This window comes from Eubalaena glacialis, chromosome 7, assembly GCF_028564815.1.
Source record: "Eubalaena glacialis isolate mEubGla1 chromosome 7, mEubGla1.1.hap2.+ XY, whole genome shotgun sequence".
NCBI classification, from domain to species: Eukaryota; Metazoa; Chordata; class Mammalia; order Artiodactyla; family Balaenidae; genus Eubalaena; species Eubalaena glacialis.
Window position 1 is genome coordinate 96403113 of NC_083722.1, and position 27460 is coordinate 96430572.

Below are 27460 nucleotides of genomic sequence, written 5' to 3' on the forward strand. Positions count from 1 at the left end.
ATTCATCCCTGCAGGGTTGTTTTACTCTGACTGTGCCAAGAACCCAAGATAGACTTAAAACAACCCCACCAACTCTGATCTAGACGCCCTTTCATGTCAGTAGCCTATGTGTGAGCCAGAGAAGGGATACCCGCAGTCAGAGAGAATAAAATTACACTCTCTCCCAGGAGAGTTGCTCCCAAAGAGATCACACCAACTTTACTACAACTTCAGACCAATGTATTCCCACAGTTTTCCTGATACTCTGGAAATAAATAAATAAATAAATAAATAAATAAATAAATAAATAATCTCAAAGTCATATTTAAAAAGATGAAAAAAAGGACTAGGTTGGATGCCAAATCCAATCTATCATTAGATTATTTTTTTTGTAAACAGTTATGATCTAAAATTTTAAAGTCAGTATTAAAAAATGGTTTACAAAATCAGAGTGTTTACTGTTATAAAAAACAGCTAAAATTCCTGGTTTTTGTGTCTAAAATTCTAAATTGCCCCAAATGAGCCGTCTATTCTTCACTTTCTTATTCATGTCCAGATCAATTAAATGGCATAATTAAATACTGTCTTGCAAAGTAGAATAATTTTCTTTCTGAAATCGGAGCATAAAAATCCAAGCCACTATGGACAATTACAACTCAATAATAAAAAGACAAATAACCCGATTAAAAAACAGGCCAGTCACCCTGACTTCTGATGTTCAGTTGGCATATAAGCAGTTTAGCAGTCATCACTCTGTTCTAACAACAAGTAAAAGCTGAGTAACTCCTCTTCGATCTGACAGAGAAGTGAGGCCATGGAAAAAACCACTGCCTTCAAAAGTGGAGAGACAGACCGACAAATACAGAGAACCACAGCTTACTGGAGCAGAAATCCGCCAGCAGAAGTTTCCCTGGGAGGCAGGACTGGGGTAGAGAAACCCAAACTGTGATGGATGAATCGCTGGAGGGTCAGCGTGGACAGGCCTGAGAGCTAACACTCCAGGGAACCCAGACACAGGTGGTTCCCCATACTTTTCTGTGTTTTACCTCCAGGAGCCCTACCGGCTCCTCACAGTGAATGGTGAAGAAAGATCCCCTCATGTTTCTGGCAGGGGAAGGGAAAATGAACCATTGCGAAATAAGCCAGAGCCCTCTGTTCTTCTGAACAAAGGCTGCCTTTAGGAGAAACTATTTTACCAGAGCCTAACCTGCTGGGGTTTTGTAAGAGCCTAATACGTCTCCCTAAGAAAAATACCCCAATCCTGATCCCTCTAGCTTCCCACACGGGGGAAGGGAAATACACAGCTCCAATACCTCCGGCCATCCTGTCTCACCAGATGGGAAAGGGGGAGATGAAGAAGCACTGCGGAAGTTCACAGCGCAGGGGCACAGGCTCACCAGAACAGCAGACCAAGTCACAGGACTGGAGAACACTTCCTCTCACCCCCCACAAACTCACCACGATATCTGTAAAGGCCTGCTCACTGCAGTTCCTTTCAGCTAGCGCATCACGTATGCCTTTCAACAGAACAATTACCGGGCATATGAAAACACAGTGTTAAGAGGCTGAATACGCATCAGAACAGGCATCAGATATGGCATGAAGTATCAGACCAGAAATTTTGAAGAGCTATGATTAATACGCTAAGGGATTTAATGGAAAAAATAGATTGCAAAAAGAAATGGATAACGTAAGCAGAGGGATGGAAATTCTAAAAAACAAAAAAGAAATGCTAGCGATCAAAAACACTGTAAAGAAACAAATAATGGCTTTCATGAGCTCATTAGTAGACTAAACATGGCTGAGAAGACAATCTCTAAGCTTGAGGATATGACGATCAAATCTTCCAAAACCTAAAATGAAAGATGAAACAACTGAAAATAAAGAACAAAATACTTAAGAACTGCGTAATGGAGATATCAGAAGGAGAAGAAAGAGAAAAAGGAAACAGAAGTAATATTTGAAGCAGTGGTGACTGAGAATTTCCCAAATTTATATCTGAAATCAAACCACAGGCCTCTCTCCAGAGAGAATGAAAATGATAGGTCAGAAACACGGCCCTCCATAAAGAAAGGAAGAGCATCAGAAAACAAATAAGTGAAATATTCTTAATTTATCTAATAGATAACAGTTTTTTCAAAATAATAATTCACTGCTAGGAGGAAAGCAAAACTAAACATACTCGTGCCATATGACCCAGAAATCTTACTCCTTGATATGTACCCAAATTGAAAACTTATGTCCACACAAAACCTGCACACAGATGTTTAAAGCAGCTTTACTCATAATTTCAAAAACTTGGAAGTAAACAAGGTGGCCTTCAGTAGGTGAGTGGATAAACTACTATATCCAGTCAAAAGAAAAAAGAGCTATTATGCCATTGAAAGTTACGGAGGAAATATAAATGTATAGTACTAAGTGAAAGAAGCTAATCTGAAAAGGCTACATACTACATGATTCCAACTATAGAACATTCTAGAAAAAGCAAAACTATGGAGATAGTAAAGATTATTGGTTGCCAAGGGTTGGGGGAGGGAGAGATGAATAGATGGAGCATAGAGGAATTTTAGGGCAGTGAAACTCCTCTGAACGATACTCTAATGGTGGATACATGTCCTTATATATTTGTCCAAACCCAATGAATGTACAGCACCAAGAATGAATGCTAATGTAAACCATGGACCCTGGGTGATAATGATGTGTCAATGTAGGTTCATGGATTGTAACAAATGGACCACTATGATGCAGGATATTGATAGCGGAGTAGGTTGTGCACGTGTGAGGACAGGGGTTGTATGGGAACGACTCTTTGCACTTTCCACTCACTTTTGCTGTGAGCTTAAAACTGCTCTAAAAATAAAATTTATTAATAAAAATAAATTAATAAAATACTTATTAATAATTAATAACAAGTAAAAAAAAATAAAAATTTTACAAGTCACAAAAGACCACATCCTTCATGATTCCATTATATGAAATGTCCAGAATAGGCAAATATCAGAGCAGAAAGTAGCTGTGTGGTTGCCTGGGGCTGGGAGTGTTTGAAGGTGGAGGAGTTGGGGGACTTATGGATAACGGGTGTGAGGTCTCTTTCTGAAGTAATTAAAATATTCTGAAATTGATGATGGAGGCACATCTCTTTGAATATAGTAAAAGCTATTTAATTGTACACTTTAGTTCAATTATATGAATTATTTCTCAATAAAGGTGTTAAATAAATAAGCCATCATGAATAAAAGATAATGCTATGATTAGCAGACACCCTTTACCTCCTCATTCAGTTTGACTGATCTGTTCATTTATTGGATTTATTAGATTTAAGCCTATTTTTGACAAGTCCTCTTTTTTCAGAATGTATTCATGAACCTTAGCCCCACCCCCTTTGCCAAACAAAACCAAACCAAAATTATAAACTACTAGTTCTTTCCTCTGCCTCCAGAGATGAGATATTTTAAATCCGCAAATCACAGATGCAGGTAAATATCTGTTAATCACAATTTGGAGGATCTGAAGTAATCATAATCAATATCGAATGAATTGTTACTGACTCTCTTAGAACTTTCTTTAGAGATTTTTTTTAAGTATTTGTACATAATGGTGTTTGGATTTTCATGTGCTGGTATATACACAAACATATTTACAGGAACACAAACATACACATTACTGTCTCTTTGATGGTAGCTTATAGTTTTCAACTGGCTAACAGTAGGGTGGGTCCAGTGGTGGAATCCCAGTATGTCCTAAGCTCAACAGTGAACAACTGACAACCCCACCCCTGAGAAAAAAAGTCAATTCCTAAGAATTGGAGTGATGTCATTTTATGGAAGGTTTGTGGGGAAAAATATGAAATTCACAACAAAATCTCCCTGAAATATTCTTTAAACATCTGCATCTCTCCCAAAGTTTCTCTCCTAGTATCACTAGCCTATCTAACTTCCCCAAAGTTTCTTATGTAACCCTCTTTGAACGCTAGTTCTAAAATCTTCATATTCCCCTTCAAATTCCTACAGCTTGAATATCCCATTCAACCCAAGAAAAGTTATGAAAACTATTAGGAAAAGAAGAATACAGATTTTTTGACTACATGAAAATGAAAACTTTTACTCTATGAGTGATAAAATAATAGACAAAGTTAACATAAAAGTGACATACCAAAGGAAGATATTTCCAGTGACTCACACTAAGACATAATTAATAGCTTGACTACATAAGGACCTACTGTAAATCTGCAAAGCAAAAGGCTTGACTTCTAATGGAAGAACTGAGCAGAGGACACAAATCTGCAAGGTATGGAAGAGGGACAGGAAATGGCCAGTACACACTGTGAATTTGTGTGTAAGTGAAGGATTTCCTGCTGTGACCTAAGTAGAACACTGTCCAATGGACACAAAATATACATGAGATGAAAATCTATTATATGCAAATGTCAATATCATTACTGTGTTTCTAGCAAAAATAAAATAGGTCTTATCTGGCTGATGGTTGTCTTGAAGCAGTGTGTGTTTTGTTTTTGTAACTTTCGGAAGTCATTCTCTATTGCTAGATTTAAAATAATTTTTTGAACACTCTTCTATACAATAACCCAGGCAGCTGGGCTATTGTGAATTTCTCTAGCTAGAAATTAGGTAATTTTTTGTTTTCTGCAGAAGTAACGATGCATTTCATGAGTCAGTATTAAGCCCCCAATTTTCTTGATTTGGAGGAGTCAGTCATAATTCTGAATCTTTCTTAAGTATCCAAATTACTAATAAGCAAAATGGAGAGATTCTCCATCTTACTATTAATCTGAGAAATGAGAAACTGTTGATAATGAGATATCACTTCTTAACCATCTGTTTGGGAAAATTTTTATTTAAAAAATCAAGGGAAAAAATCATGTGTGGAAAAGAATGTGGGGCAACAGGCACCTCCTGCTCTGCTGATGGGAATGTAAATTGCCGCAGCTTTCCCAGAGAACACTTTAGAAGCAATCCTACCAGCAGTGATGGTAGCAGTAACAGCAACAGCAAGAACAACCGCAGCAACAGCTAACATGGGTTGTTCTGAAGTATTTTATACACATACCTCAGAACAAATGACTAGTATCATGCCAGTTTTACAGATGAAGAAACTGAGGCAAAGAAAGATTAACAACAGTTCACAGGAGAATGAAATAGGTTACAAGAGATGGAATTTTGAGTACCGATGTTTTAATGATGCAACTATATGTATAATTCCAGTCCTATCCAGCAGTTCATACCTGAACAAATACCTCCCAGAAAACTTCCTGGGAATTACTGACAAGGTGTCATTACTCTTCTTTCAAAATACTGTTAACTATTCTTTTCCTTACCTAAATACTCTCAGAATTGTCTAAAGTGGTGTCTGATTGCTAGTCATTTTAAAAGCATGGGAAAAAGTCGAAGAAAAATGAAAAGCCTTACAATATAATAGCTGCTTTATTTCATCTAGGAGCACTGATTTTTTTTTTCATGATTCTTTCCCTGTCTCGCTCCACATCCAATCCATCCATCCATCTATCCACCCTAAGAGAGTACTGGAGTTGCCTTTATTTAGGCCTTGTGTACTTGTGCAAATTATTAACATGCATTTTATATATCTTTTGAGGGACCTTTTTGTCCCGTTATACTGCTTATTGGTTACTGTTGATACATAAGTAAGCTATTACTTTTTGTGAATTTATCTTGTATCCCAGTAGTCGACTGAACTCTGATTATTTTTTAAAAATTTTAGAGTTGATACTATTGGGTTTTGAGTAGCCCTGATATCGTTTTGTCCAAATAAGGGTAATTTTGTTTCCTTATTTCTAAAGTTATACCTTTTATTCTTGTTCATCCCTTACTGAATTGGCCCAAACACCTCCAAATGGTTTTAAAGTAATGGTACCTGTGTGCATTCTGTCTTATTGTTGATTTAAATAAAAGTATTCCTGATATTCCCTTTAAAGACATTTTTGAGATGTGGAAGAAGTATTTTTCTGTTCCTACAACTGGTCATTAATTTTATTGAATGTCTTATAAATGCCCACTGAGAATACAGTGGTCTATTTTATTATATCTATTGATATGAAGCATGTACATTTCCTAGATCATCATCTAGTGCTTATGAAAGTTTACTCTTTCAGTATGATGTTCAGTGGTTTTTTGCTAAAACTCTATTTAGGTTTTCATACTATATTCATGAAATCGATTCATATTTACTAATTATTTGTTATCTTGCCAGGTTTTGTTCTCAGGAATATGCTAACCTTACAAAATAAATTGAAAAGATTTAAAACTTTTTATATTGTCAAATAGTCTATATAACAATTTATCTATTTCTTAAAATCTTAAAAAAAATTACCAGTAAAATTCTAGCCTTAGAATCTTTTTTTTTGTGGGGGAAACGGGGGGGGGGGCTGTTACTAATTTACAGTTTTTCATGATTATGAATCTACTTAGCTTTTTAAATTCTTATTAATTTTGATCACTTATATTCTCCCCCAAATTTTCTACTTAATTGGGTTTTCATATATATGACTTGAACATGGAATATTCTGTTTATTTTTAATTCTTTCTCACCCATTACATTCTCTTTCTCATTTCTAATTTTAGCTGCTTTAACCTTTATTCTTCATTAATATTTTCCAGAGCTTGTCTATTGCTTTTAGACATTGCTCCCTCCATCCATTTATTCTTCCATCTCCTTAATATATAGTTGTTTTGTTACTTTCTTTCCTAAAATTTACAAGGGTGTGAAAAAGATGAAAAGGAATGTGTATTTTCTATTTTTAGGATCAATTTTTTATGTGTATCTGTTACTTCCATTACAAAATAGTATTAAATTGCGTTTCTGATTTTTGGCAAATGATCTGTTGATGGTTGAAAGAGGAGCTCTCAGACTACATGACAATTTAGTTTCTCATTTTCTATTTGTTTTTGACTTGATATATTTTAATGGTACATTAATTGGAATATTATGATTTATGATTATTACCCTTGCATGGCAGAGCAAACTTTTTTCAAAATAAATTTACCTTTTTTACTCTTAAGGTTTGCCTTGAATTCTTATTATTTTTTAAATTAGTAATTGTTACCGTGGTTCTTTTTGTTGAATTTGACTGATAAATATTTGCGCATCTTTTCATTTACAGTCTTGGTTTTTGTTGTAACTCCGCTGTCTTTATGGGTTTTAATTCAAGTTACATGTTACTTGGTTTGACTTCTGCTCGTCTTCTTATAAATTTAAATCTTACAGGGTTTCCACTAGGGGTGGATTGGACCATTCATCTTAACAAACATTGTACGTAATAAACGCAGCCCTGGGATACTAATCATACCCTAGGTAGGAACTGAGACTCTAGGATGCCTGGCTGAGCAAACAATGAGTTAGTGAAATAAACTCAACTTCAACTCTTTTGTGCATTTCCCCGTTTCCAATAGGCATTGGAGAATCTTTGTTTTTTCATCCCCAAATAGCTTTGTGGGAGGGGCTGGGCTTCAGGGATGTATGCTCAAGATGAATAATATTAATTCCCCTGGTCTAATCCCCAACTTTTATGGACTCATTACTGGATGTATTCTCTAAAGGATCCTTCCAAGTCAGTTTATATTTTGAATTTGGACAAGATATAAAATTTATAAGACACTCTAAGTGGGAGATGTTTACAAACGCAGTGTGTCACCACAGGCAGTGTTTGAATGAGTGCTTTACCTCAGTTCTGTATTTAAAATGCACACAAAACCTCTTACAGAATTTTGTGTTGTAAAATAACTGCTACTGTCAAACTTTTAGTCCTCATACCCAAGTAATTCTATGAAATAAATCAAGTCAAGGTGACCATATTGTATTATTATACACAAAGGATTTCTTTCAAAGATACTCTTTTCTGCCACTGAGAGCTGGGAAATACATCAGGTCTCAAGCTCTCAAACAGCTGCTGTCACTAGACTGAGATTGTGGCCTGTGGGAGATAAATCACACCGAAGGCAGCCAGTTCAGTGAGTCGCAGATTGGTTGTCACTGCTAACCCTCTTATTGCTTCCAGTGACTTTTATCCACACACATTCTAATTCATCATAGATCCAATCCCACAAAATGTGTGAAGCTCTATAGCTTGGCTCTATACATTCCTCATTTCTAAAGTATCTGCCGCACATCAGGTTTATCAAAGCATATCTATTTAAACATCCTTACAATATACAGGGAACTTCTGGGGTGTTTAGGTTCAACAGTTTCTAACTACAGTCAGTCTCCATAATGGAATATGTCTAAGTCCAAAAGTTAGCTTATCAAGGCAAGCCAAATTATTCTTGAACGTTCTTAAAAGCATACTTAAATTTCCAGGCCCTTAAATCCTTAGGTACCAGCCAAAAATGTTCTTTCATTTCTCTTGAATTTGGGGGCTATTATCTCCTTTTTCCTGTCAGTGAAAGCTTAGATATATTTAAAAGCTGAGAAAGAAAGATGCTATACTGGGAACTGGGTGAATGATGTAATCTCTTTTTTCTCTCTCTCTCTCTTTTTTTCTTTTTTTTTGCATGGAGTGGAATTTTTTTTTTTTTTGCACGGAGTGAATTCTGTTGGTTAAACATGGCTATGATAGAATGCTACCGTAGACATACTGTCGGGACTGTGTCTCTTCCTATTACTGTGCATATATGAAATTTATATACACGTAACTACATACATTCTTACCTACATAGGCACAACTACATATGGAGACATCTAGATATAGCCCAAAAGGAGAGAGCACAACGTTCCTGCAAGAGGGACCAGTGTGTGCAAAATCTTGTGGTGGGAGGGAACATGGCAAATACTAAAAACTGATGTGAAAAGAAACCAGAAAATGGGGAACAGAAAGTTAAGTAACTCATGCAAGGACATCATCTAGTAAGCAACAGAATCTAGACCTCACCTGTATCTGAACCCAAATCCCCTGCTTCTCTAATTACACCACACTCTGCCTATAACCAAGATTTGCTTGGCAAACAATGGACTTAAGTGGATGCCTTTTACTGCTGACTTATTTATACAACTCTGATTTGTCCCATGGAACAAAGCCTGTATATGACCCATATTTCTCCTTTGTGATGTGTCAATTTGCTTTGGACAGTTGGCTTAATAAGCTTTTCTGAATGCTATACATTCTGACTGCGCAGAAACCTACAACTGCTGTTGAGACAGGACGGAAAGGGGCAGGATACAACCACTAGATAAATGAAGAAGGGGTGCAGCCCTTAGGATGTGATAAAAACTGGCTGGAACTGGCTGAAACCAAGGTGGCATGGAGAAGTCTGGTCCTTGACCTTTAGCTCATTATACCTTCATTATAATACTAAAAGTGGCCCAATTCCTGGAGATCCTCCCCCTTTCCTGGAATAGCAAGAACATTCCTCCTACTCCTTAGCATGTGATATTACTCAGCCCACAAAAAAAAGACCAACCCCACGCCCTGGGGCCGGTCTCACTTTCTGAGCAGGACCGCATTCTGCCTATGGAATGTGTCCCTCTAAATAAATTTGCTTTCACTTTACTTTGGCTCGCTCTTGAATTCTTTCCTGCTTGAAGCCAAGGACCCTCACTTGGAGGTCTGTCCCAAGGACTCGAGCGGGTCCCTGGACGTGACAATTTCCTCTCCTCCAACACTGTCATCACACTCCTTTGGCATGACACGCAAGTCTACACAACACATCTGATCTAAATTGGAGCTTTTGGATTTTCCCCAAAAGGTGTGTTTTTTGTTTTTGTTTTGTTTTTACAATGAATGAATGAATATTGAATACCCAGAGTCGTCTCAATGACAAGTGACTGAAACAGTTCAAAGCTGTCAGTTAGATTTTCCATCTTCTAAACTACCCACCCTCTTTTTAAAACATGGCTCCTACACTATCCAGCTTTCTAAGCAACCTTCCCAGTTACCGGCTTCTCCCTCACATTTCGTTGCTTTTGAAAACAGGGGATGTATCTATGAACACACTGGGATAAAAGACAAGCAGACTTCCTAGGTCTTAACGTGAATGCTGCAATGAATACACGGAGGACAAGAGCTGTTATATGATTCCCTTCTCATGCAATAGGAAAGCAATTTACTTAATTGCTTGTGCTTAAGGGTAATGTCATCTTGTATGGCTTACATTTTATACTGATGGGAGAATACTAAGTTACTAATGGCACAAGTCAATAAAAAAATTCATAGGCCATGAATGAACATGTTAGAAAAAGACCAGAACTGGCAAGTGATAGGGTTAATTCATGCAGTTTCATGTTTCAGATACTTGATTCCTGTAGAGAGATGACTGACTCAATACCTTACGTAGAACCTATCAGTAACACAGGAGCAGCTAAGTTACAGTATTATCTTGAATATTCTTAATTCCAAGACCCTCTTAGAGAAAGCAGCCATCTAGCTCAGTCTCAGTGAAATGTTTGTTTGAGGATGTTTGATGCATATTAAAATCAAACTGCTGGGACTTCCCTGGTGGTCCAGTGGTAAAGAATCCACCCTACAATGCAGGGGACTCAGGTTCCATCCCTGGTCAGGAAACTAAGATCCCACATGCCGCGGGGCAACTAAGCCCGCACACCACAACTACTGAGCTCGCGAGCCTCAACTAGAGAGCCTGCGTGCCGCAAACTACCGAGCCCACAAGCTCTGGAACCCACACGCCACAACTAGAGAAGAGAAAACCGGCACGCCACAACTAGAGAGAAGCCCGGGCGCATCAACGAAAGATCCTGCGTGCTGCAACTAAGACCCGACACAGCCAAAAATAAATTTAAAAAAATAAATAAATAATAAATAAATCTTTTAAAAAAACCAAACCAAATCAAAGTACTTTGGGTTTTTAGTCTTTTAATGTATATTTCTTTAGCATTAGTGCAGACAAAGGCCATTGTATTGGATACAATATTATCAGCAGTTCACAATCGAGTAGATAAATCACAGTGTTATCTACATTATACAGCAAAGGCAATTAATGTTTCAAATCAAATTCTTTATGAATTAAAGTTAGGGCAAGAGGTAACATTCTAGCCTTTTCTTTTTTCCCTTGACTCCTCTCCAAGGAAAGGCAAATGATAAACCCTAAGTACGGGGTAAAGAGTTGGCTGAGGATACTGGCATATGCCTTTTCCTGTTGTGATAGAAGAAATCAGTGACTTAAAAAAAAAAAAAACATTTAAAGCAATAGTAAAAGAAATGTCAGTGGTTTGCAGCAATTGGTGAAGTTCTTGAAAGCCTTCAATCAGTCAGAACAATTTGGAAAACTAGAACTTCGAAAATGGAGTAAGCCAGATGATAGAACATAGAAACAGCATTGAAATTGTACTTAATTGTGGCTAGGTATCTAAATATCGCCTTTTTTTTTTTAAAGACCAGCTGTAGTGGGTCACTAGGGCTGCTGTAACAAAGTTAACACAAACTGGGTGGCTTCAAACCACAGAACTTTATCCTCTTAGAGTTCTGGAGTCCACAAATCTGAAATCAAGCTCTCTCTCCCAAATTTCTAGGGTAAGACCCTTCTTCCCTGCCTCTTCTAGGTTCTGGCAGCCCCAGGCATTCTGTGACTTGTGCCTCCATCTTCACAGGGCCATCTTCCTTGTGTCTATGTTCTCCTCTCTGTGTGTTGGTCTGTGCCTAAATTTCCCTCCTCTTACAAGGACAACAGTCATATTGGATTAGGGCCCATCCTATTCTAGTATGACATCATCATAACTTCACTACATATATCTGCAACAACCCTTTCCAAATAAGGTCACATTCTGAGGTACAAGTGTAAAGGACAGACTCTTCTGTATCTCCTTTACAGTCAATACTATACGCCCACTCGGAACACGTCACATTTCTGACACCAGAGGTGTGTGTTCTCCACACCAAGCAATTCTCCAACACCAGGTTGGGGGGGGGGTCCCAAAAGTCAATTCAATTCTGACACTATTTGCCTGGAGTTAGCATCAGATCCCTACGTTAAGGGCTCAGTCCCCTGAGACTGGCCCCTCTTCAGACAACAACTGCAAGTCTCAGATTGTCATTTGTACTTCCGACCAACCACTTACAAATTGAGGTTCCCATGACACTCTCCTTGGGTTCAGTAATTTGCTAGAATGGCTCACAGAACTCAGGGTAACATTTATTTACTTTATGATACTTTATGTATCATAAAGGATACATATAAACAGCCAGATGAAGAGATACATAGGGTGAGATCCAGAAGGGTTCCAAGTACAAGAGCTTCTATCCCAGTGGAGTTGGAGTGTGTCACCCACCTCACATGTAGATATGTTCACCAACCCAGAAGCTCTCTGTGATGAAAAGTACTTTACTTTTGGGATTTTTATGGAAGCTTCATCACATAGGCCTGATCCATCATAAATTCAGTGCCCAGCCCCTCCCTCCTTCCTGAAGGAGGGAGAGGCTGGGCACTGAATTTATGATCGATGGGGAGTGCTGAAGGTTCCATGTTTCTAATCATGGCTTGGTCTTTCTGGTGACCATCCTGAAACTATCCAGGAGCCCACAGCGTCACTTCATTAGGACAAAAACACATTTCATCACGCAGGAAATTCCAAGGGTTTTAGGAGGTCTGTGCCAGGATCCAGGGGCAGAGGCTAATAATCCTATTATTATTAGCCTCTACCACAATCCTATCACAACTAGGCCTTAGGATTTGAACTTATCTTTTGAGGAAACATAATTCAAGTCCTAACACAATCCTTTCAAGTTGCACACAATCCTAACACATTAATAGACCCCATGTATACACATATATACATTTAAGAAGAAATATTGGTGGTTTTTTTTTTGTTTTTTGTTTCTGACCTGGCCATGTGGCTTGCAGGATCTTAGTTCCCCGACTAGGGATTGAACCCGGGCCATGGCAGTGAAAGTGCCAAGTCCCAACCACTGGACCACCAGGGAATTCCCAAGAAATACTGTTAAATAAATATAGCTGAATTGACCATCATATCGTTTTGTCCATAAGGAGAAAACCCAGACTCTACTATGATGTACCACTGACATCTTAGCCAAAATGAACGAAGCTAAACCCTGTGTCAAAGAAAACAGGCCTGCAAGGGAAACTGGCCTCGTGATGATGGATTCACAGACATGTAGCCAGGTGCAAGGCCTGCTGTTAGTCTGTGTGGTTCACAACACTGCGTTCCTTCTTAACAGTTCTCCTCAAGGTGTCCATTTTCCCTTGAAATCTGTAATTCTTCCTCACATAGAACCATCGCAAACGAGGAGGCAGAATGAAACAAGAGAAAGTATTTGTGTTTTGGTGACTCACAGATCTAGGCTTGGATGTAAGTTCCACCACTAGCTAGCTCAGTGACCCTGGACAAGTTAATATCTTTACAAATCCTTAGTTTATGCACCTGTAAAAGGGCAATGCTTACCACTGACATCCAGTGTCATTGCAAGGATTAACTGGGATGAAGCACCTGGCCTGATACATGGAAGGCGTTTAGCAAATGTGACTCCGTTCAACTTCATAATATATCATGTTGAAAATAAACACTTGTATAAGAACACTTTCCCTTCTGTGGAATACTAATGACAAAAGTATCGTGCAAAATAACATTTAATATAAACACAGCAAACATCGATTTTAATTAAAATTATAGTTTACGGGTTGAAGTAAATATGCTCACTTTCTGGTAATCACTATAATAAAATTAGATCATTACAGAATCGCAACCCCCGACTCACTCACAGAACAGACATTACTGGAGTAACACATATGTGCCTGATGTTTCTTTAGGGACAATATGTCAGAGACACATGTAAAAATCATGAGGAAAGTGTCACAACTTACCCCACCGACTTTCTCAAAGTGAGATCCATCTTTCTTAAAATCTGTGAGGGCCCCATTGAAATACCAGGTAAACATGATGTCTAATAGGGGGTCGTGTTGCACCTGGCAGGGCAAAATGACACTTTCGCCCACTGAGACATCCATGTTGGATGGTGCCAAAGTTATTCTTGTTGGTTCTATTGGGGAAATAATAAAGTTTTAAGTAAAACTTCAGCATTTTTATTTTGATGAAAGCAATTTTCAACAGGCAGACTGTTAATCTAACTTATAGTATGTATGTGTGTAGAGACATACATATGTGTCTCTATACATATATATACCTCTGTATCATGAAAAGCCTTCAAGATGAAAAGAGACATTTTGATGCAGACCCACAACATATTTCATTGGATACACAAATTCTTGTTAAATGAATTAGGGTATCTAAATTTATGGGATATAGAAGTTTAAAAATTGAAGTCACCTGTAAACAAGGGTTATAATACTACTACAAAATCAATTTCATTTTAGCTTTATTGCTTCATGAAATATACCGGTAGAAATAGAAACCACTGTATTTTCAATGACTGGAAAATGTATTACTACCAAAATTTAAATAGACTCAAACTTCTGAAAGACTACAAAAATGATGTTTAGAATAGGTAGGATACTAAGTTAAAATGTTAATTAATTTGTTTTTTCCCAAATGCAAATGTCCTTTCTATCATCACCATAGTCCTTCTGTAGTTGGGAATTAAGCTTCCCTTGACTCCACTTTTCCATCGCTGCTCCCCATTTCTTTGCTCCATGTTGTAGCAAAAGTCTTCAAAAGAGGCATTTATTATGTTTTCTACAACAACAATCTTCTGATCTTCCTCCTACCCAAACCTGTGCAACCTCAAGCCTTTCCCATCTCAGTTGTTTTGACTGTTATTCTTCCTGTTGTTCACCAAACACTCTGCAGGCATCCTTCTCTTTCTTTCTCTCAGACCTCACAGTCAGTTTGTCAGCAACGCCTACTGACTCTACATGCAGAATATATGCAGAATCGAATCCCTTCCCATCAACTGCTCTGCTGCCACCCTCATCGGGGTCATTATCACTCCCGCCTGGATTACTGCAATGTCTCCTGAGGTTCCTCCCACTTCTACCCTTGACTCCCCACAGTCTGTTCTCAACAGAGCAGCTAGAGTAACCCCTTAAAAATATATTTCCCATCATTTCATTCCTCTGCTCAAAACTGTGCACTAGCCTTTACTTTTCATTCCAACTAAAAGCTGACGTCCTAACAAGGTCTACAAAACCTCTACACGATTGTCCCCAAGAAATCTACTGAACTCCATCTCCATGAAATCTTTGTTCACATCTCTCCTTCTCTGATCACTTGGGTTCATGCTCCAGCTTACTTCTCCCAAACACTCCTCTGTATTTTACAATCGTTTGCAATTTCTTTCCTTCTAAGAATTTCCTTGCCTTATATTCCTACCACTTATTTTCTTTCTACCTTTGGTAGAAGGTAAGCTTCATGTGGGCAGCATTCTTTGTCAGTTTGTTACTGAATAACCCAAGCACCTGGCACATGGTACTCAATGCTTTTCTTCAATGAATAAATGAACAAAACACATCCACAATTCTAAGTGACTCTTTTTGATAGCAAGGGTTATTCCATAGACTCAAACATCTCCAGAAAATATCAAAGATAATGGAAAAGGAAAAAGTGTACCCAAAAGATTTGACATACTAGAATAGCATGAAATAAAAGCAGACCAGCCGCATATGCTATTTATAATTCTACTGCCCATTTTGGCAGCATAGTAAGTCATGTGTCCCTGGTACACACCGTGGTGTATAAAGAAATATTAAGGATTGTTCCCTTGACTTTCACGTGTTAGAGAAAACACAAGTGCAAACGTAAGGTCGACCTTCGTAGTGCACTGCATATTGTGAAAAACATTTTTTTCTTTGATCTTAATAACATACCACACAGTGTATCTCCATGTAAGGCAATCTTTCAGAAATGCACCTACCTGTAACAACCAAGTGTGTTGTGCCATTTGCTTTCCCAAACTGGTTTTCTGCTATGCAGGTATAAATTCCAGCATCAGCTTTAGTCACATTGGCAATTTTGAGTCCTCCATCTTTCAAAAAAGAAATTCTAAAGATACAAATGAGACAAATAAATGTATACTAGTCACTTTTTTTCAAAATAAATAGAGTTTTTGTTAACAGAAGTATTGTCTTAAGCTACTATATTTAAGGCAACATAAACCAGCCCTTAGCCTCCTTGGTTCTAAAGAAAATTAAAAGAAAATTTATACACACATGCACACAACTGACTAAAAAAGAAGCTCTACCAATTCGAACATTTCTTGATATTTTTACATAGTTTTACTTAACAGCATTAATTAACATTACATCTGGTTTTGGGGATGCCTTTATCAATTAAGTGTGAAATGTTTTCCAAAAATATATGGTGAGGTAGATTACTCATGGGTTAGCCTTATCAATTTGGAGAAAATAAGAAGTAGACATGACACTATTTTCCATAAATCTGAAACAGTTTATGAGAAATGAGAAACTCCCTGGTGTTTCATTATGAACTTGAAAGAGTCAGATCTAACCTAGTATAAATCCATATTTTGCAAAAGAACATCTGCATGGTCACCCATGAACTTACTGCAAAAATGTGGGCAACGTAAATGAACACATCTGAGTTTCTGAGCATACGCTTAAAGTACTTAAAGCTTTTGGTCTAACTAATTAACTAAGGAAACAGAAATGAACTTTACATGAGCTAGACGCTATGAGAGTCTCTGAGATCACAGTGTGAGCAAGACAGGAAGTCCCCACCTAAGAAGAACTACAATCCTGCAGCCTGTGGAACAAAAGCCACATTCACAGAAAGACAGACAAGATGAAAAGGCAGAGGGCTATGTACCAGATGAAGGAACAAGATAAAACCACAGAAAAACAACTAAATGAAGTGGAGATAGGCAACCTTCCAGAAAAAGAATTTAGAATAATGATAGTGAAGATGATCCAGGACCTCGGAAAAAGAATGGAGGCAAAGACTGAGAAGATGCAAGAAATGTTTAACAAAGACCTAGAAGAATTAAAGAACAAACATAGATTAACAATACAATAACTGAAATGAAAACTACACTAGAAGGAATCAACAGCAGAATAACTGAGGCAGAAGAACGGATAAGTGGCCTGGAAGATAGAATGGTGGAATTCACTGCTGCAGAACACAATAAAGAAAAAAGAATGAAAAGAAATGAGGACAGCCTAAGAGACCTCTGGGACAACATTAAACACAACAACATTCGCATTATAGGGGTCCCAGAAGGAGAAGAGAGAGAGAAAGGACCAGAGAAAATATTTCAAGAGGTTACAGTCGAAAACTTCCCTGACATGGGAAAGGAAATAGCCACGCAAGTCCGGGAAGCACAGAGAGTCCCATACAGGATAAACCCAAGGAGAAACATGTCGAGACACATAGTAATCAAATTGGCAAAAATTTAAGACAAAGAAAAATTATTGAAAGCAGCAAGGGAAAAATGACAAATAACATACAAGGGAACCCCCATAAGGTTAACAGCTGATTCCTCAGCAGAAACTTTACAAACCAGAAGGGAGTGGTGTGATATACTTAAAGTGATGAAAGGGAAGAACCTACAACCAAGATTACTCTACCCGGCAAGGATCTCATTCAGATTTCATGGAGAAATCAAAAGCTTTACACACAAGCAAAAGCTAAGAGAATTTAGCACCACCAAACCAGCTCTACAATGAAGGCTAAAGGAACTTCGCTAAGTGGGAAACACAAGAGAAGAAAAGGACCTACAAAAACAAACCCAAAACAATTAAGAAAATGGTCTAGGAACATACATATCGATAATTACTTTAAACGTGAATGGATTAAATGCTCCAACCAAAAGACACAGGCTTGCTGAATGGATACAAAAACAAGACCCATCTATATGCTGTCTACAACAGACCCACGTCAGACCTAGGGACACATACAGACTGAAAGTGAGGGGATGGAAAAAGATATTCCATGCAAATGGAAATCAAAAGAAAGCTGGAGTAGCTATACTCATATCAGATAAAATAGACTTTAAAATAAAGAATGTTACAAGAGACAAGGAAGGACACTACATAATGATCAAAGGATCAATCCAAGAAGAAGATATAACAATTATAAATATATATGCACCCAACACAGGAGCACCTCAATACATAAGGCAACTGCTAACAGCTATAAAAGAGGAAATCGACAATAACACAATAATAGTGGGGGACTTTAACACCTCACTTACACCAATGGACAGATCATCCAAACAGAAAATTAATAAGGAAACACAAGCTTTAAATGACACAGTAGACCAGATAGATATAATTGGTATTTATAGGACATTCCATCCAAAAACAGCAGATTACATGTTCTTCTCAAGTGCGCATGGAACATTCTCCAGGATAGTTCACATCTTGGGTCACAAATCAAGCCTCAGTAAATTTAAGAAAACTGAAATCATATCAAACATCTTTTCTGACCACAATGCTATGAGATTAGAAGTCAATTACAGGGAAAAAAACGTAAAAAACACAAACACATGGAGGCTAAACAATACATTACTAAATAACCAAGAGATCACTGAAGAAATCAAAGAGGAAATCAAAAAATACCTAGAGACAAATGACAATGAAAACACGATGATCCAAAACCTATGGGATGCAGCAAAAGCAGTGCTAAGAGGGAAGTTTATAGCTATACATCCTACCTCAAGAAACAAGAAAAATCTCAAATAAACAATCCAACCTTACACATAAAGGAACTAGAGAAAGAAGAACAAACAAAACCCAAAGTTAGCAGAAGGAAAGAAATCATAAAGATCAGAGCAGAAATAAATGAAATAGAAACAAAGAAAACAATAGCAAAGATCAATAAAACTAAAAGCTGGTTCTTTGAGAAGATAAACAAAATTGATAAACCAGTAGCCAGACTCATCAAGAAAAAGAGGGAGAGGACTCAAATCAATAAAATTAGAAATGAAAAAGGAGAAGTTACAAGAGACACTGCAGAAATACAAAGCATCCGAAGAGACTACTACAAGCAACTCTATGCCAATAAAATGGACAACCTGGAAGAAATGGACAAATTCTTAGAAAGGTATAACCTTCCAAGACTGAAGCAGGAAGAAATAGAAAATATGAACAGACCAATCACAAGTAATGAAATTGAAACTGTGATTAAAAATCTTCCAACAAACAAAAGTCCAGGACCAGATGGCTTCACAGGTGAATTCTATCAAACATTTAGAGAAGAGCTAACACCCATCCTCCTCAAACTCTTCCAAAAAACTGCAGAGGAAGGAACACTGCCAAACTCATTCTATGAGGCCACCATCACCCTGATACCAAAACCAGACAAAGATACCACACAAAAAAGAAAATTACAGACCAATATCACTGATGAATATAGATGGAAAAATCCTCACCAAATACTAGCAAACAGAATCCAACAGCACATTAAAAGGATCCTACACCATGATCAAGTGGGATTTATCCCAGGGATGCAAGGATTCTTCAATATATGCAAATCAATCAACGTGATTCACCATATGAACAAATTGAAGAATAAAAACCATATGATCATCTCAATAGATGCAGAAAAAGCTTTTGAGAAAATTCAACACCCATTTATGATAAAAACTCTCCAGAAAGTGGGCATAGAGGGAAACTACCTCAATATAATAAAGGCCATATACGACAAACCCACAGCAAACATCATTCTCAATGTTGAAAAATTGAAAGCATTTCCTCTAAGATCAGGAACAAGACAAGGATGTCCACTCTCACCACTATTATTCAACATAGTTTTGGAAGTCCTAGCCACAGCAATCAGAGAAGAAAAGGAAATAAAAGGAATACAAATTGGAAAAGAAGAAGTAAAACTGTCACTGTTTGCAGATGACATGATACTATACAGAGAGAATCCTAAAGATGCCACCAGAAAACTACTAGACATTCCATCCAAAAACAGCAGATTACATGTTCTTCTCAAGTGCGCATGGAACATTCTCCAGGATAGTTCACATCTTGGGTCACAAATCAAGCCTCAGTAAATTTAAGAAAACTGAAATTATATCAAACATCTTTTCTGACCACAATGCTATGAGATTAGAAGTCAATTACAGGGAAAAAAACGTAAAGTTTCAGGTAAACTTTAAAGTTGCAGGTAAAGTTGCAGGATACAAAATTAATGCACAGAAATGTCTTGCATTCCTATACACTAATGATGAAAAATCTAAAAGAGAAATTAAGGAAACACTCCCATTTACCACTGCAACAAAAAGAATAAAATACCTAGCAATAAACCTACCTAGGGAGACAAAAGACCTGTATGCAGAAAACTATAAGACACTGATGAAAGAAATTAAAGATGATACCAACAGGTGCAGAGATATACCATGTTCTTGGATTGGAAGAATCAATATTGTGAAAATGACTATACTACCCAAAGCAATCTACAGATTCAATGCAATCCCTATCAAATTACCAATGGCATTTTTTACAGAACTAGAACAAAAAAATCTTAAAATTTGTATGGAGACACAAGACCCCGAATAGCCAAAGCAGTCTTGAGGGAAAAAAACGGAGCTGGAGGAATCAGGATCCCTGACTTCAGAGTATACTACAAAGCTACAGTAATCAAGACAATATGGTACTGGCACAAAAAAAGAAATATAGATCAATGGAGCAAGATAGAAAGCCCAGAGATAAACCCACGCACCTATGGTCCACTAATCTATGACAAAGGAGGCAAAGATATACAATGGAGAAAAGACAGTCTCTTCAATAAGTGGTGCTGGGAAAACTGGACAGCTACATGTAAAAGAATGAAATTAGAACACTCCCTAACACCATACACAAAAATAAACTCAAAATGGAGTAGAGACCTAAATTTAAGACCGGACACTATAAAACTCTTAGAGGAAAACATAGGAAGAACACTCTTTGCCATAAATCACAGCAAGATCTTTTTTGATCCACCTCCTAGAGTAATGGAAATAAAAACAAAAATAAACAAATGGGACCTAATGAAACTTCAAAGCTTTTGCACAGCACAGGAAACTATAAAGAAGATGAAAAGACAACCCTCAGAATGGGAGAAAATATTTGCAAACGAATCAACGGACAAAGGATTAATCTCCAAAATATATAAACAGCTCATGCAGCTCAATATTAAAAAAACAAACAACCCAATCCAAAAATGGGCAGAAGACCTAAATAGACATTTCTCCAAAGAAGACAGACAGATGGCCAAGAAGCACATGAAAAGCTGCTCAACATCACTAACTATTAGAGAAATGCAAATCAAAACTACAGTGAGGTATCACCTCACACCAGTTAGAATGGGCATCACCAGAAAATCTACAAACAACAAATGCTGGAGAGGGTGTGGAGGAAAGGGAACCCCCTTGCACTGTTGGTGGGAATGTAAATTGATACAGCCACTATGGAGAACAGTATGGAAGTTCTTTAAAAAACGAAAAATAGAATTACCATATGACCCAGCAATCCCACTACTGGGCATATACCCAGAGAAACCATAATTCAAAAAGACACATGCATCCCAATGTTCATTGCAGCACTATTTACAATAGCCAGGTCATGGAAGCAACCTACATGCCCATCGACAGACGAATGGATAAAGGAGATGTGGTCCATATACACAATGGAATATTACTCAGCCACAAAAAGGAACGAAAGTGGGTCATTTGTGATGGATGGATGGATCTAGAGAGTGTCATACAGAGTGAAGTAAGTCAGAAAGAGAAAAACAAATATCGTATATTAACGCATATATGTGGAACCTAGAAAAATGGCACAGATGAACCAGTTTGCAGGGCAGAAATTGAGACACAGATGTAGAGAACAAACGTATGGACACCAAGGGGGGAAGTGGGGGGGCAGGGTGGTGGTGGGATGAATTGGGAGATTGGGATTGACATGTATACACTAATATGTATAAAATCGATAACTAATAGGAACCTGCTGTATAAAAAAATAAATAAAATAAAATTCAAAAATTCAAAAAAAAAAGTCCCCACCTTCATGGAAAGAACAGTCTAGTGAGCGGCACAGACTGTAGATGATGAAATAGGTAAATGTGATAAGTTCAGATTTTTGAGAAGTATTCAGAAGGGGTGATACCATAAAAGCAATGGCTCTAGGGAGTGTTCCCATGAGAGAGTGCTTCAGAAAAGCCTCTTAGAAAAGGTGCCATTTGAACTGAGAAAGAAGAATGAGAAAGAGTTGACCTGTCATTAGTCGGATTCATGAATCTTTACTGCCCATCTTGTCTACCCAGAATTATTTTTCTTTTCTCTGAGTCCCTAAAATCTTTACTAACCATACCATGCATTTAATGCTTAGAATGTCTTTTATCTTTTATGGTTCACATCTTTGATACATGAGTTTAGTATCTATCCAAACAGATGGTAAACTTCTTAAAAGGTTTGCAGCTCCAGCTTCAGCATGGCATGGTATGTGTAAACCGTCAATAAATGCCTCCCAATTCTGGGTGATACAGTAGAGCAGACAGGAGAGATGCTGAGGAGATTAGACTAGAGTTGGAGGATCTCAACTCAATCTCTAAATATTACCCCATTTGTTGCAAGATTTTTAGGTGTGTGCCAAAAATGTGATTATTAGCACAAGTTTATGCATCAAAAATACACAAGATACGGATTTTATGTTGTATGTATATATGTGTGTGTGTATTTTTCATAGCTTGTGATTCACTTTCGCTTGCATCCTGGTTATATTTTCTTGGGTGAGAAAGTTGTAGGGGAATTGGAGCTGGTGCATAGGGGCCTGTTTATGATCCTGGGTAGAGCTTTCCATGAATGTCAGTTGCTCATGTGATTTTTTAACATGTCAAGATACATTTCAAATACAAGGGTTTGAGAGCAATGGCCTGGACAGCTAATTAGGGAACACATAGCACTATATTTCAATTTGAGGAACTACATTGAAGGGTTAAAAATTCCAAGAACTTTCCTAAGAAGCTGTAAAAAAGATGCTATGTCTGATTTCCTTCGTGAAATCCTGGCCACTTGGTTGGCTGTGAAATGTAATCTGATCACTTTTTGCAAAGAGACGATCAAAAAAAAATTTCTTTATATCTTGTCACAGAGCAGAGATTTTCTTAAACAGTGTGCAATAATAACTGAAAGAGGAAAGCCTGCAGGGAGGTACACATGAATGAAAGCTTTGGAAATGAAGACTCTTTTGAGAAACATGGGGAGTAAGCTAAGGAAAGAGAAATCTGATCACTAACCCTGCCTTACTCCCTCCTGCCCAACCCAGGCTTAGACCCCTTTCCCTAGCATCCCACTGCCTGAAGGACAAAGACGGCATCCTAAGCCTTAGCCATATCCTCCCATCAGGACCCCGCCCCTCTAACTACATAAGGCCTCGTGAATTCTACCCTTTGCTCTTCTCCAGTCACACAAACCTTCTTTTAATTGCTTTTATGCTCTTCTTGTCTTGGGGCCTTTATAAAACCTGTTCCTTATGTCTGATAAATGTGTACTCAACCTTCAGATTTTGGTCACTTCCCTGAACCCATGGGTTGGATTACGTCTTCCTGTACTGATTATAAATCATCTGTGCTTTTGTCATAGCATTTGGCAACTGGCCAATTATATACCTGTGTGCTTATTTGACTAATATGTTTCTCCTCTTGTAAGCTCAGAGACAGTAAAGTCTCCTGAAGCAGGGAGGGTGAATAGTGTCTGGATTACTCACCACCGCATTCCTAGAGCCTTGAACTATTCCTGGCACAGAGGAGATGCTCAAAAATAATGCCTGTTGAATGAATAAGTGACTGTATGCCTTTAAAGAGTCACTGTAGAAGAGATGGGATTAGTGACGGCAGGTTGCAAGGCACTGAGAACTTTACAAATTACAAGGAAGTAAATTCAGAAAGCATGCAGACTTTTACTCACACATACATTTATATACATATGCACATACGTATGTATGTTCTCTATATAAATATGTGTGTGTATATATATATACACACATCTATACATATGTGCATAAATATATATGTGGAACAAAGAAAGATGAAGCAGTAGAGGGCTGGATGAAGAGAACTGAACAACTCCTAGGATAAGAGGACTGAAAATACACTTGTACTTTTAAGGAAGATATCAGTAAAGGGCAAGGGACTGAAAATAAGGGAAGCACAGGGGAAACGAGGGAGGGAGGAAAGGGAATGAGAGAGAAAACTGGTTGAGAAAAGTCTCAGAGGTAGAAGGAATGAGTATAAACAAAGGCAATGCTCCTGACCCATTCTGACTGCTAATCCTACTTGTCAAATTTTTGGCCAAGATCCCCAAAGAACATAGTCCTTGATCCACAGCACTGCTCAGTAAATTTTACCTACCATTGCTTTAAAAAGAAAGTGCAGATTTGCTAGAGATTTTCCTATGTAAAGAAAGCAAGCTGATATCAGAAAGATGGTTATCAGAAGGTCTTGAAGACATTCAAACGGTGAGGCAACCTTACCTGTTCTGAGATAGAGGGTGGAAATAGAATTGAAAGCTCCAGGAGGCTGGGCAATCAACCACTTCTGAGATTAGTAAGCAATAAAACAAAGTAATGATGTCTCTTGTTGACTGAACAAATATTCAACTTAAGCTTAGAGCTTCTGATTTGGGTACCACAGAGCAGAGATGGGCAATTTCAGTTATCTTCCCAAGCTATGAACTAGTGTTAACAGTCAACCTTTCACTACAAATATAGAACTATTAGCAATGATGGAAGAACTAGAAATCCTTTAGTGCAGGAGGTTTAATAACTCTAAATGAGCAGGCCTAGCCTCATGACTACAATGAGATAAACAGTTTCAAAGGCAAGGCTAACACCTCGGGAGTCACACACAGAGTCCAAAACAAACATACTGACTCTCAAAGAACGCAAACTCTGTACATTGTAAAATTTTGAGCTAATTGGATATTTTCTTCCTCAATTGGTTCTTCCAGTAAGTTCTAAGAGGCCCACAGGGCATTTCACACAACATAAAAATAAACAATATTGAGTAAATGGATGGAGTAATTGCTTCTCAACAGAAAACCTTCAATAACCCATGCTTCCCTACAGAGATCCGAAGTGAAAATTTTATACCACTTCACTATAAATGAAATTGCTTTCTGAGCTTTCTGGGAACACGTTTTTCTGCAAATGGGTAGAGCTGAAAATGTAGATAACCATGAGTAACTCTAGTTTTGGCACAAAAAGTTAAATGAAGATTTATGAGATTAATATTCAGAAATGTGGTACTCCAGGTGGCTTTGAGAAATGTGCAATTTTAATCACTGTGGCATTTTAACTCCTTGATCAGTTTTATAATATACCTTTATATGTACCCTTTCATTGGTTTTTTCCTTTTGTAGGAAAAGAGGTTAATTATTTCACTTAACTTCACGCAGTCTGTGGTTAGTTTGGGATAAGTAAACTTAATTGCTCTAAGCTGGTCTAATGGTCCATGCTGTAGTTCAGCGATGGAATTGAATTTATGACTGTTAAGAAACCCTGTTTGCTCTGAAAGTAGACTGTTGTCTAGGCAACGTTGACCTATACTGTATGATGACATTTAAACATCCATAATAAGACACTATGTTTTAGAATGAGAAAGGTATGCAGTATTATGCATGCAAGGCAGGATTTCTGAAAACATTCTTTTCCCCCTGCCTATTTTCTGAATATTACAGTAGTTTATTCAACTTGAATTTTAACAAACACACTGCAACTCTACATTTTCTCAGGAAGCTCATCTCAGTGGAGATGAGATCACATGAGATTGTAATGATTAAACTGTTCTATAGAAAATAACAAGGCTATTTTGGACTTCACTTTGTTAGTACATATTGTAAGAGACGGATGTTTAAAATTAGCTACAAGAGAAAAGTACTCACAATGCATATATTACAGGATAAATAATGACAGTTAAGAAAATGAAATATAAATTGACGAAAACGCATGAGAAAATAAATGCCAGAGACAAAGAGCATATAGTGTATATTTTCATTTACAACCAATCTCACTTCCATATGCTTGGTAAATAACGTCTCCCCCTTGAGTTCAAAGATAACCTACAAATAGTATTTAGGAAAATAATATTAGCATTTTCATTCTTTTAGTTATACCATTTTGAGCTTTCATCTTATGAATTAAACAGTGTTAGTTTAGTGATTTATTGGTTAGAAAGTCTCCAAGGAAAAGACAGGCAGAGTAGAGAAGATTCAGCAGTTAATCATCCTTTCTTTGAGTAAGCACCAGGCTAATAATATGCGGCTGTGTTACTTTGTTGGATACACATGTTACACAGAACAGGCACCTGAAGTCCTAGAGAAACAGGGTGTGGCTCCACTCTGTAGCCAAGATAAATATACATTTTTCACATTAATTAATACTTCCTCATATTTATAAGAAGAGAACCAACAATAAAGGAACATTTTCATTACATGTATAAAACCTTTCCAAATGTACATCTATCGTAACAAATATATTTGGAGCTAAATTTATTATGACAGAGACTCAACAGTTTTTTTCTCCTCAAATGGACTCACAACTATAGAACAAAATGCCTCTAAAAAAAGATTTCCAGTTTGAATGATTATATAAAACTATTTATCTAACTAATTCATGAGGTCCAGGCAACAGTCCATTTGAAACATTTAAATCCTCATACAACAGAGGATCTGCAAAAAGTATAAATGCTCAGATGAGTTAGTAAAACAAACAAACATGACAAATCAACAATTCTCTGATGGCTCATGTATTCAAAGATAACCTCGTAAAGAATACTTAATAAGATTCAAAGGGGCCTCATACTTGACACTATTCTTCTTTGCCTGAGAGATTCATGAGTCAAATCAATGCAAATCAAGATGTCAGCTGTAATACAGAGGAAGCTGATGCAAAACTGCTTAAGTGAGAAGCTATGGTTTCCTGACACTTCATTCTAGAATTAGGCAGGCCTAAGCTTCCTGGCACATGCAGATGAGCACAGGCCCTCCCTGTAAGGGCAAGCTCCCTTCCTGTATGGTAAACAGAACAGCAGAATACATTCATTCTCTACAGGCAGGCAGACACCAAAGAGAAAGAAGGAAGACGTCTGAGCTACAATGTCAAGGTCTTCCACCCAATTTCAGGAGTCAGACGCTTTCTCTGGGGAAGGGTTGAAGAGAGACACAAGTGTTACCCAAATGGGTGTCCTTCCCCCTAGAGACCAGCAGTCCTGGAATGGAGCTCACCTCCAACAATAATGCTAGAAGCAAAATACCTTGTACGCAAAAGGGAAATTTCATTGACTCAAGGGATGTAGAAGGTGCTGGATACTTTTTGGCTGCCCAGAATCGATTCCCCTTTCTTTGGGAACCAACACAGATCTTCCTTTGGAGAATTCTCTTCCACTATTGTATACAGTCTTAGTAGGAACCAGTGATGGTCCCCATCTTATCCTAGCCAAGGGGGAAATACCAGACACAGGGCAGCATTTCTCAAACTTTACTATGCACCGTTCACCTGGAGGACTCAGTCCTTCAAATACCCACTGCTGGGCCCACCACCAGATAAGGTGTGAGACAGGGCCCCGGAACTTACATTTCTAATAAGTTCCCAGGTGA

General features: G+C 37.7%; 1 protein-coding gene across 1 annotated transcript in view; it reads right to left on the bottom strand.

The window, feature by feature from the left end:
* Window positions 1-27460, bottom strand: part of CNTN3 (contactin 3) — a 236910-nt gene that overhangs the window by 43639 nt on the left and 165811 nt on the right. The window contains exons 11-12 of the mRNA XM_061195539.1: window positions 15782-15909; window positions 13776-13951 (exon numbers count right to left, since the gene is read on the bottom strand). Coding sequence (XP_061051522.1) covers window positions 13776-13951; window positions 15782-15909 — 304 coding nt within the window. The remainder of the gene's footprint in view (window positions 1-13775; window positions 13952-15781; window positions 15910-27460) is intronic.